The sequence below is a fragment of the Panicum virgatum genome, chromosome 1N (assembly GCF_016808335.1).
Source record: "Panicum virgatum strain AP13 chromosome 1N, P.virgatum_v5, whole genome shotgun sequence".
Classification (NCBI taxonomy): Eukaryota; Viridiplantae; Streptophyta; class Magnoliopsida; order Poales; family Poaceae; genus Panicum; species Panicum virgatum.
Window position 1 is genome coordinate 59,334,466 of NC_053145.1, and position 11,973 is coordinate 59,346,438.

The following is an 11,973-nucleotide window of genomic DNA, read 5'->3' on the forward strand; positions in this document are numbered from 1 at the left end:
AGTCTTGGGATCGGGTACGCTACCAGTGGCCTGGTAGTCGCGTCTTGTGCCGCCGGTGCTGTCGCCGACACAGACTTGCAGGCGCGCCCGTGTTACCGGCGGATGCAATAGCAGTACTGTGTTGGTGAAGCAATCGGAAGTTCAGAATACATCTCTGCTTGCTGACTTGATAATCTGACCATGCTCGGCCTCCCGCCTACTAGTAGGCCACTCATGCACCGAGTATGCAATTAGATTTGTAATTTACATTTAGAATTTAAGTTGAAAATAATTTGATCAACCTCCAGATTGCCTCCTGCGCTGAGGGAAGTACAAGCAAGCGATGGTCCGGACTCATTGTGGCGGCAGCGGCAGCAGTTAGCCTGCCTAGGACTCATCGTGGGCTACCTCGAACGGCTGTGGTGGAGATAGATAGATGCGGGGTTATGGGCCGCATTTTATGTACTGCATAGTTTCATGGTCCAATGGATTCTGCAGATCGAGAGCTAGGAGAAGTCTTCACCCTTCACGGGGGCTGTCGGCGGGCGGCGGCCGCCCTCTCGCTGCGCAGCACGGGCACACCGGCAATGCCGGAGCGGCGTCGCTGTTCCACACAACGAACTACGGCGAGATCCTTGCAATCAACACAGAAGTCCACGGCCGGATCGCCTGGGCGTGGTGTGGACGTTCGCCCGTAGCGGTGAGCGCCGACGGTGTGCCATGGGCGGCCGCCGGCCGGCCGGGGGAGCCCATACAGGAGCGGGAGAACGCGCGGAAGCCGTGAGCGCCCGCGGTAGAGGTCTGCACGGCGTGGCTGCCATCGATGGCGACGGGCAGCCCGAGCTCACGGCCGGGGTGGACGGTGGATGGTGAATCGAATGCCGTCCACCCTCTGGGTCTCTCTTGTCCGTTTGTTTGCACGTGTGCGGCCTTGATTGCCTGCGAGGTAGCGAGGCCCTGCCGCAGCGCTCGGCCGCCTGCCGCTTCGCCTGACTCGCCTACCAGCAGAGCAAGAAGGAAGAGCCGAAGAGGTCTGTGGCGAGACGCGGGCGCGGCTCCGAGATCATAGCTCGTCGTGGAAGCCAGGACAGCGTGGTCACCGTTGGTGGCGACGGGCGGCCCAAGCTCAAGGGGTGGTCGTCGTTTGAATTACCGTCCACCCATGGACGGTAAATGAAATACCGTCCACCCTCTGGGGCGTGTTAACCGTCAGATTTGACTTGGACGGCCGCGATCAACGACGGAAGCCAGGAGACCCTTTCCTCTTTCTTGGCGCTCGACCACGATTCCCACCTCCGGCGTCCACAATTCCCCACGTCGAGCTCTGGCAAGGTGAGTGGGAGGCACCGCCCAGGAAGACAGCACACAGCAGCCGCAGGCATGTGAGGCTTCCTGCTCGCTGCCCTGCGCGCCGCGCCGCGCCGTCCCGCTTAGTTCCCGGCGACTACCCTGGTCAGATTGTCAGTTCCACGCGGATACATCTCAGGCTAATAGCAATGTCAGAGTTTCTCATGACGACGTTTCTGAATCTCATGATCCCACCTCAGCATCAAACGTCTGGGATTTGTGCACGGCAAGCTAGCTAGATAACCAAGTGAACCAGGTAGTCACAATTGCAAGCTTTACGACACTAATTTCAGAGCCAATGCAGGCGAAGCTCGATCGGCTTGTTCCAGCGGACAAGGCCCAGCCTAGCCACAACGATGCTGCGGCTAACATAACTAACTAATAATAAACTTTTTTTTGCATCAAGTTCAGTGAGTGTGAACCTTAATCCGCCTAAAATGAAACTAGATTGTTATTTTGGCCTGTGATGATTCATAATTTTAGGTACTTTTCCTTTTGGTGCCAGAGTATAGAGAATTTTGGCTAGGTTTCGTTCTTTATAGATTATAAAGTAGATTTGTTTTCAAATCCGTTTAAACCTTTATGTGGCTTATAACTAATAGGATCACCATTATGGTACTCTCTCTCTCTCTCTCAAGTAGTATTGATATTTTTTTTCATGTTTTGGTTGCTTTGCTTGATTTGATATTTATAGATTCAAAACATTGTAGCATTTTTTCGGTATTGAAACGGCTTCAAATGAAAATGTGATGAGCTATGAAGTTGTAGACCTCATAGAGAGCTACATTTTTCATATTATCTTTATATGAGTCCATATGAAGAAGTTATGATTTTTTTGTTTTGAAAGTAGCCCACCGTGTACAAAAATGGATCACCGTTGACCATACCAAGTGGTGAGAAATGCTTAAATTGCTATAAATTTGGGCAAGTCATCATGCGTTATTCTTGTAATAATGGAGAGATTACCTTTTTTAAAAAATATATAAGATGGATATACAATTATAAAAAGTATATAAAAAATCAGTAACTGAAAAATGGGACCCTTTTGGTCCTCAGAGGTTCGTACACTCGGCTTCCCTTCTGGCCCATTAAAATTATTAATCTTTGCCTAATAGAATCATCGCGATGAGCAGAGCCACGATCAGGCTTCGCCCTAAATGGGATGCGGCCCACCTTAGCATCTCGCAGGCCGCACTTAACATCATTACTATAAAAAAAAAGAAAAAAAAGTCCTTTCTGACTCCCTCATCTTTGGACCCAATCCGTTTTTCCTCCCTAGACCACAAAACCAGTTATTTAGACTCCTCGAACTTCCGAAACCGTTCGTGCGACCTCCTTTGAGCGGTTTCAGGGTGACGTGGCAGCGGTTTTCTTTTTTCTTTTATATTTATTTTGACTGAATCTTTGAAAAATCATATTAAATCACAAAAAATCATAAAATATAAAATCTAATTTTTTTAGACTCCACATGAGTAGATCTACGCAGCGAACATATTATACGGTATACTTTAGTATAAATTTTTGCTGTAATTTTATATATATACTTTTCTATAATTAATTTATAGATACAATTTCCGTTGTTTAATTATGGTAAAATTTTTATGGTGGGCTAATCATTATATAGTGGAGCTGTAGTAAAAATGTTATAATTATGGAATCATGTAAGACTAAGATATAGATTTATCTATATAAACTTAGATAAATTTAGACGAATATATAGATAAACTTAGATAAATCTATATCTCAGTCATACATGATCCTATAATCATAAAATTTTTACTGCAGCTCCACCATATAATGATTAGCCCACCATAAAAAATTCACCATAATTAGACAACGGAAACTGTATCTATAAATTAATTACAGAAAAGTATATATATATATAAAATTGCAGCAAAAAATTTATACTAAAATATACTCTATAATATGTTCACTGCATAGATCTACTCATGTGGAGTCCAACAAATTTAGATTTTGTATTTTATTATTTTTTTATAATTTAATATGATTTTTCAAAGATTTAGTCAAAATAAATATAAAAGAAAAAAGAGAAAACCGCTGCCACGTCACCCTGAAACCGCTCAAAGGTGGTCGCGCGATTTCGGAAGTTCGAGGAGTCTAAATAACTGGTTTTGTGGTGTAGGGAGGAAAAACGAATTCGGTCCAAAGTTGAGGGAGGCGGAAATGACTTTTTCCATAAAAAAAGCACATATGGAACTCCCTGCTGCTAGGGGTGGTAATGGGCCATGGCCCTAGTGGCTTCTTCACAGCCCAACAAAACTCTTAAATTTGTTAATTTTTAGCTCGAAATTATATAAAATTAAAAGCTGATATTTTTAGAATCTAGTCCTTAAATTTTTTCTAGTTTAAAATGTTGGACCTTTGCCACCTACTAGCTGCAGGACAACGCGCGCCCATTCGGCCCATGTGATACCCCCGCCGCCGTTTTTTCTTTTTTATATTTTTTAAAAATAAAAATTTCAAAAATATATGTCCGTTTTGAAATATTTCAAAAATACCCCCCGGTCGCCCCCCATAGGGCGACAGGCCTTAAGTGTAAATTTTTTTTCAAATTCGCAATGAGGTCCCTGGGCCTGTCGCCCAGCCCACGGGCGACCGCCGCTGGGCCCAGCCCACGGGCGCGGCAGGGGGGCCTGTCGCCCCCCCCCCCCCCGCGGGCGACAGGGGGGCCTGTCGCCCCCCCTGCGGGCGACCGGGGTATCCCCCTATAAAAGCTCCAGTCCTCCCCTTTCCTCCTCATTTGAGCCCGAAAATTCCACCAAAAATCCAGAAAAAAAGAGAGGAGTGAGGAGAAGGAAAGCGGCGAAGCCCTGTCGGATTCAGCACTTGTGATCTGCAGGTTAGTACATTTAGTTTATATATTTTTTCATTTAAGTACTATGTATTTAAATATGAGTAATTTAAGTAGGGGTAAGTAATTTAATTTAATTAGTGCTATAGTAGAACCATTTAAGTAGGAGTTCAATGATACTTTAGTTTGTAGTTACGTAGTAGTAAATTAGTTTAGAAAATTAGTTCTACGCATTTATTATTACAATTGTAGTACTATTAGAAACATGTTTATAAATTAATTATGATTTAGAATAGAATTTGGCATATGCAGTATAGAATTTGAGTGTCATCACGTAGTTACTTATTCGGAATGCAGAGGTCCTGGGCACATGCGCGGGTTAGACGCGCATATCCTGAGTTTGTTTCGGAGCTCGACATGCTGACGCCCGAGGACGTTGTCTGGGAGCCTTACAACCCAGAGGCTGTGGCTACCCGTGCACCAACAGGCCTGTCTTCGCACTGCTCCGCGAATGCGAGCCTGTGGCTTACTTCCGCCGTCCTGGTTTATGACATCGCGGTTGAGGTATATTGCCCCTGGAGAGTCATGAGACAGTTTGGGCAGCGCCAGGAGTTTCCGGTGCCCACAGCATTGGAGCGTGTCAGTCGCCAGGACCACAGGTAATTATGAATGAACTTGGCTCATACATTCGTGTCGAATCTAACGATTATTCGTGGTCCACTTTGTAGGTTGTCAAGGAGTGGCTTGCCGTGCTCTGATGATTGGCTCACCAAGATCCAGCCGTGGGTGGACCAATGGGAACAGGCAGACGAGCACTTGGTCCATCCAACAGGACCACACACAAATAGCTCCTTTAGGGCTTACCTCACCTGGTACTTACCCCGGACTCGGGCTCGTCTGGTTTTGTTGACACTCACCCACAGCCACACCAGGCGAGGCCTCAGGATGGCTATACCCGGCACCACGTGGAGGCACTAGCTGGCGCGGTGAGTCTCTTGATCATATTTGCATATATATATATAATATATATATATAATCATATTCATAAGATAATTCATGTGTTTCTAACTGTACCTTTACTGAATTGATGCAGCTTCGCCTTTGCAACATGATGGAGACGGACTGCTCGACTTACTTGACGAGGGTACGTGCCGGATCCCCAATGACCCAGTTTGAGCAGACAGAGGCATGGTCGAGGCAGCGTGATCAGTTGCGTCAGGTAGCGCACAATTTCGGAACCCGTGTGCAGTACGAAGACAGCCACGGGTCGTCTCAGGCCTCGTCGTCGTTCCCGTGTCCGTCGACCGTGCACGGGCCGACGTCGCAGTTCTTCCCAAGTACAGGTAACGTACATATCTCTTTAAAATTACATCAAGTGTTCCTACATATTTACTAATATCACATACAGGATACGATCCAGCTACTGCGTTCGGCCATACTGGAATGTTTAGAGGGACAGCACCAGTTGGCGGACCGTATCCAGGGATGGTACCGGGGCCACAGATACCGGCCTACACATGTTAGTTTATGTTTCGTATTTCGGTTTCTACATGTCATGACAAAATATACGAGTGTACGCTAACATCCACATTTTTTGCGTAGGATTCTACCCCGATGCAGGTGCCGGACCTTCTTCTTCCTCCTTTCGACCAGATAACGAGACCTTCACCTTAGACGACTTCGACAGCTTGTCTCCATAAGAGCCTGCCGCGCAAGGTGACCCCGATGTCTTGGGGTATTCACAGCTAGGAGGAGCACCACTTGGGATCTCTCAGCAGCAGACACCGCAGCCCCTTGCGCGTCCTGAACGACAGGTGAGGTCTCCGGATGTTCTCACCTACTCCGAGGGCCATGTCCGTGCCCAGCAGAGGGCTAAGAGGGTCCGACGCCCTAGGGGTGGTTAGATATATCTGATATTTATTTGTAATGAGATAGTTGTGGACTTCTTATTTGTATCCGATGTTTATGATTGTGCTAGTTTACTTGTCATTTGTTTCTATAGATACTATTGATGTAAACTTGTTATGTTTGGGGGTTCTATAATGCTCGTTAAATAAGGAAAGTTCTTGCGATTTTTTTTTGTGATTTAATGAAGGACAAGTTAGGTGCGGTAGGAGTTAGCGGCCGAGATCCCGCCGACGATGAGGACGACTACACGTTCGAATAGCTCAAAATAGGAACTATAGTGTATCTAGCTGCGAGTACGAGATCACAAGTTGCCACTGCTCAGCACGGCAATCACGGAATTCCCAAATATCGCATTCTTTGCCCAGACATATGTGACCCAATAGCAGTGCACTTCCACCATTTCAAAAAGATGTGAAAACACGGCAACCACTCCAGTTTTTTTTCATAATGGCGGCTAGGGCTGGGTTTTTTTTCTGAATTTTTAGGCTCAAATCACAAAGGGAATGGTGGCATACGGCGGGGGAGGGGGCCCTGTCGCCCCCCCAACGGGCGACAGGCCTCTGTCGCCCATTGGGGGGGCCGACAGGCCCCCTTTTTTTTTTCTCCAGGGCCTTCGTTGCAAATTTGAAAAAAAAAATTACACTTTCGGCCTGTCGCCCTATAGGAGGGCGACCGTTGTATATTTTTGAAATTTTCCAAAACAGACATATATTTTTGAAATTCTAATTTTTTTTAAATATAAAAAAAATAAAAAACCGCCCCCCCCCCCCCGCCCGCCCGCCTCCCTCGTCCATCCTCTCCACTACACCAACCAACCAATCAATCCTCTCCGTCTCCCACCCACTCGGCCACGGCCACATCCCCCGGAACTCCACAAAAATCTCCACTCCCACCCGCGCGGAGGAGGCAGCAGCCGCCGGCGCCCGCGCGGCGCCACTGCCCCCACCCAAACTCCTCGCCTCGCCCGCCCCCGCGCCGCACCCCCAAAAATCTCCACCCCCTACCCGCGCCGACCAGCGGAAAGAAGAAGCCACACCCGCCGCCGCCCATCCCGACCGACCGAAACGCGCGGCCCCCCATGGCATCCGCCGTTTCGCTCCTCCTCCTCTCGTCCCCGCGCCCGCTCCACCGCACCGGCCTCCTCCGCGTCCCGCGCCGCGGCGGCCTCCTGCCGCTACCGGGGCCCGCCCAGGCCCCGCGCCGCCTCCTCGCGGCGGCCCCGCCGCCGCGCGCCTCCAACAACAACGACAACAGCGGGGCCGTGGGGGCGCCGGACCGCCTCGTGGCCGCGGTCGCCTACCTCTACCCGTTCCTCGACGGCGCGCACCACGGCCGCTTCCTCCTGGCCCAGTTCCCCTTCTTCAGCGCGCTGCTCCGCCCGCTGGCCCCCGCCGCGCGCCTCTTCCACTCCTCGCCGCTCACGCCCTTCCTCCTCTTCCTCACGCTCTACTTCGCCGTCGTGCGGAACCAGCAGGCCTTCTCCCGCTTCGTCCGCTTCAACGCCATGCAGGCCGTCGCGCTCGACGTGCTGCTCATCTTCCCGGACCTGCTCGCGCAGTCCTTCGCACCATCCGGCGGGGTCGGATTCGAGATCTTCCAGAGCATGGAGAGCACGGTGTTCCTCTTCCTGCTCGTCTGCTTCGTGTACGGCGGGGGCGCCTGCCTGCTCGGCAAGACGCCACGGTTGCCCATCGTCGCTGATGCGGCAGAGCGCCAGGTGATGTGACTGCACGGTCCCCTTGAATCTTGCTGATGGAAAGGGAAAGGGGGATCTGTGATTCACAGTAACATCTCGTTTTCTCAACGATTCACTGGTGCTTGCTGCAAATCACAAGCTTAGTATAGTTTACATTGTCCATAGCTCTAGCTACCAATTTAATGGATGAATTGTGGAAGGTTGATACAGTGATGTTGCAACCTAGTGTGCTCCCATCTTTATGGAATTGACAAATTTTGAGAGAGAGCAGTACATATACACTGTTTTGCAATCTGAATTGCGTTTACAAATGAGGATTGGATGAAGCAGGAGGTTTCTGATTGCTCACCCTAAGCAGTTCCTCTGCATCCGAATGGAAGCCTAGGTCATTAAACGTGTTTGCAATATATATAAATAAAAGAATTGCATCATTTGTGGTTTGCTTCTCTCCCTGATCTGGACTGTAGACAATGTTTGATGTGACTACAGAGTCATGCTGAATTGCTGATAAAAAGGGAAATGGGATCAGTGGTTCACAGTAATATCAATTTCACAAGCTTGCTGCAAGTCACAAGCTTAGTATAGTTTACATTGTCCATATCTCTATCTACCAATATAATGGATGAATTGTGGAAGGTTGACACAGTGATGTTGCAACCTAGTGTACCACCATATTTGTTGACAAATTTTGAGAAATTAATACATGTACACCGTTTTACAATCTGAATTGCATTTACAAATGAGGAATGAATGAATCGGGAAGGCTTCTGACTTCCCTCCCTAAGCAGCTTCCTCTACTACATTCGAATGGAAGCCTAGGTCAGTAAATGTGATTGCAATATAAGTTAAAGAATTGCATCAATTGTGGTTTGCTTCTGTTCAGTCCTGGTCTGGACTTGGGGATATGTGACTTTTCTAGTTTGAGGTAGAGATCTGGCTTGTGTCAGCACCGAAGCTTCTTGGTCACGTGGATTGTTTCTTCACATTCATTGTCCTGTCAAGCGAGGGTGAAGAGAAGTGGTAAAGAAATGACCGATTGTCTGATTAACCCGTGATGTAAGGCTAGGAACTCTGTAAACATTAACATGCTCATGTACTTTCATGCGTTGCTATTACCTTCAAATTGCCATGTGTATTGCTAGGTTCTGTTGCTCTTTTGTCCATATTGATCTCAACTGATATACTAGCTTGAGATGGGTCTACTCCCGAACTTTTTAGTGCTTGTGTCAACCTGTTTAGTAACCTGCCGCAGATAAAAAAAAAATTCTTCTGTTAGTTGTAGATATGGCTAAACTAGCATTCTGTAAGTAGCAATAGTTTAGGAACAGACCCTTGAGAGTAAGCATTAGAAAGACTACGAGTATCCTCGTGAAGAGTCTGTTTCTCTTTCTTGCTTAGTGTTTTGTTGCCTGAATCAGAGGTTGACATGCTCAACCATGGTGGCTGTTTGCTAGGTGTGCTGTCATCTGCGTTTTGAAGACATTACGGTTGTTAATTCAGACTTGTTTTATTTATAACTCAGTGCTTCCGGCTGCAGCTAGTGAAAAGTGATCAAGTGATGGAAAAGGTAAAACAGGCAACTTACCTGCCCAGTTTTGTGGCGTGCTTGTTGCCTTTTGGGAGGAAATCTCGTCTATACTAGTTTCTCCAGCACTATGTGTGCTGAAGAGAGTAGGTGCCACTGTAGTTTTAGTGGAACAGTACTGCTCTTTGTTCATAGCCTGTGTGGGGGCTGACGATCCTCCTTGGACTTGAGTAATGTTCTGAGAGACGATGGAAAAGGAACAAAGAAAGATCTTATCATTGATATATCATGAGTAAATGCACTTCCATGTGCTATTACTTTTTTTTTTGGTGGTGTGTGCGTGTGTGAGGAATTACCCCTGTGTTTTTCCAGCATGATCTGTAGTAAAGTTTTGCCTAGCAAGAAAAGAAAAGACGAATGGAAATTAATTAAAATCCAAATGCAGCCTTTTCTTTCATTTTAAAAGAGATGCAGAATTGTTGTAGAATACTTGTATACTATAATGTGAACATGGTAACATGGCAATGTTAAAGTATAGTACCCATGGCATGGAGGAATCCTCGTGATTCTTTTGTGGGTGGGCTGACTCGTACTTTTGGACTTTCTCTTGCAAAAACCTTATGTATTCGATAACCTGCGAGCAAAATGTGACTTAGTAAAAAGTTCCTCTGTAATTTGCTGATCAGGATTCAAATCTAGTGCACAGCTGGTGTTATGTTCTTAAATTTTTTTTCTACAGCAAAATTCACTCTGAAAAGCCTTCTAGTTCCTACAATGTTGTTTGCATGTGATTAAGCAAGCAGCAAGGAGGATGTCGACCCAAATGTAGGGGCAACAGGGCATTATGAGATCGCCTGACAGCCGTGGCAAAGTTGATGTTCTGCTTACCTCGAGAAGGAAAGACGCTTTGTCCCTCTTCTGGTCGCCATGTGGCAGAAGTTCACGAAGTATTTCAAGTCTGAATCGAGAGCATATGCACAGACACTTGTCAAATTCCATGTAATGCATCAATTATTCTGCCACAGAATGGAATCCAAGATTTGTGTGCTTCTGGCAGCATGTTCATGCAATTTCACTGTGGGTCATGCATAGCCAATCTGTTTGTTTCTCAGCTGCTGAATACAATGCAAAATGGAATTTTGACCTCAGAGATCTTGCCTGTCATTTATCTTGGTCCTCCTCCGCTGCTCGGTGGCAGAATGCTTCGATCTCGGCGTGCTGGGCCCCTGATCACCGCTGCTGCCGCTGCTTCTCCCCTCCCCTCTCGTCGCTGAACATGCAGAGCAACATTCAGGGTCTGAACTGAACATGCTAGAGAACAATGCAACTGTAATTTTTTTTAACACTCCATGACGAAGAAAAGACTTTCACCTCTGGATCTTTGATCGGCGCCCGAATCTTGCCACATTGAGGCAGGCCCACTGTGAGCCCTGGCTCCAGATTCCGCTCCGTGCGTGGCCTCCGTCCTGGAGCCATGGAGCACGGGCGCGAACGCGCCCGTGGCGACGACGCCGTGGCCAGCGGGTTGCCCCCTCGGCTGGGCAGTCGACGGCGCCTGCCTGATGCTGAACGTCCCGACGCCGCCCGGCAGGAGATGCTCCGCCGAGTCCGCCTCCAGACCCGACGGTGCCATGCCGATCGCTCCGCCACCGCCGCCGGCGCCGCGGCGCCGCTTGCCCAGCTTGAGAGGCTTGAGCGAAGTGTGCACCCCCGTATCGTACCCTGCAGCCGCGGTGAAACTGCGTGGGTTAGCAAGTCGGTGCATGAGATGACCCCCTGTGGTCTGCGTCCCGGCGATAATTGTGAGCCATGGCGCTTCACCTTGGGCGGAGTGCTGCACCGGCGAGGACGAGCCGCCTCCGGTGTGAAGCGAGAGGAAGTCATGGGCCGGCTTCTCCCCTGCGAATCACGGGCGCAGCATAGCCGTCAGCTTCAGAGGAGGAACTGAAGTGGGAGAGAGAAGAGAGGCGGCTGGGCCGAGCGGCGACGGCAAGAGCTAGCAACGAAAGAACTCGGTCGGCGAGGTCTCTCTGCTGCCTGCTGGCATGGTACCTTGGAAGAGCTGCATTGGCACGGGACCCGAGAGATCTCTGGCGCCTGGCAAGCCTGCCGCCGCAGCAGAAAGACGGTGCCTGGATCTTGCTGCCTGCTAGCTAGTACCGACGGAATGTGGCGAATTCGGCTGTCGACTCCGCTGAGCTTATTATAGTCAGGTGGAGGCTGGAGCCGTGGAGGCAAAGCCGGAGCCAGGGGGCAGGGGTGAGAAGAGAAGAGGGGAGATGTGCCTGCCTGCCTGCCTGTCTGGTCGTGTTCGTCTGATGTTTTTATCTTTTGAAATTTGGGGTGTCATTAAAAGTTTACTACTACATCATAGAGTAAACATCAACGAGATTCCAAGGCATTAGCGCGTCGAGCACGCAGAGTTTTTGCATGCATGTCGGCAAAGCGATACACTATGGGCGTGTTTAGATGAGACAGTAAAATTTTTTTGCGATGGAATCTTGCTAATTTGAATTACTAAATGAAGTCTATTTACAAATTTTTTTGCACATATGGGTTGTAAATCGCGAGAAAAATCTAATAATGCTAATTAATCCATGATTAATCTATAATTAGTGGATGATTATTGTAGCATTACTGTTGCAAATCATGGATTAAGTAGACTCATTAGATTCGTCTCGCGATTTACAGTCCATCCATGCAAAA

General features: G+C 48.2%; 2 protein-coding genes across 3 annotated transcripts; one reads left to right on the forward strand and one right to left on the reverse strand.

The window, feature by feature from the left end:
- The first annotated feature begins 6,865 nt into the window (after positions 1–6,865).
- Positions 6,866–8,090, forward strand: LOC120657103 (protein TIC 20-v, chloroplastic-like). Its single transcript, XM_039935354.1, has one exon. It carries the CDS (start codon positions 7,125–7,127, stop codon positions 7,770–7,772), a length of 648 nt encoding a protein of 215 aa, XP_039791288.1. The 5' UTR covers positions 6,866–7,124; the 3' UTR covers positions 7,773–8,090.
- A 184-nt stretch (positions 8,091–8,274) lies between these two features.
- On the reverse strand, positions 8,275–11,549 carry LOC120657102 (transcription factor BIM2-like). 2 transcript variants are annotated; one of them, XM_039935352.1, is made up of 11 exons: positions 11,320–11,549; positions 11,089–11,166; positions 10,639–10,989; positions 10,426–10,537; positions 10,156–10,225; positions 9,809–9,901; positions 9,624–9,662; positions 9,328–9,505; positions 9,073–9,208; positions 8,859–8,985; positions 8,275–8,736 (listed from the first exon to the last, which is right to left on the reverse strand). In XM_039935352.1, exons 1-11 carry the CDS (start codon positions 11,333–11,335, stop codon positions 8,686–8,688), a joined length of 1,251 nt encoding a protein of 416 aa, XP_039791286.1. In that variant the 5' UTR covers positions 11,336–11,549; the 3' UTR covers positions 8,275–8,685. The 2 variants fall into 2 exon arrangements, with proteins under 2 accessions (XP_039791286.1, XP_039791287.1); XM_039935353.1 differs by lacking the exon at positions 9,624–9,662.
- Positions 11,550–11,973: the final 424 nt, after the last annotated feature.

Bases quoted from the DNA above. Each gene is read 5' to 3' on its own strand.
- LOC120657103 (XM_039935354.1), top strand. From the start codon at position 7,125: ATGGCATCCGCCGTTTCGCTCCTCCTCCTCTCGTCCCCGCGCCCGCTC.
- LOC120657102 (XM_039935352.1), bottom strand. The intron at 10,226-10,425 runs GCAAGATCTCTG...CTCTCGATTCAG, and splicing joins AGGACCAAGATAAATGACAG to ACTTGAAATACTTCGTGAAC. The intron at 8,986-9,072 runs GTCTGTTCCTAA...TATCTGCGGCAG, and splicing joins TCTAATGCTTACTCTCAAGG to GTTACTAAACAGGTTGACAC.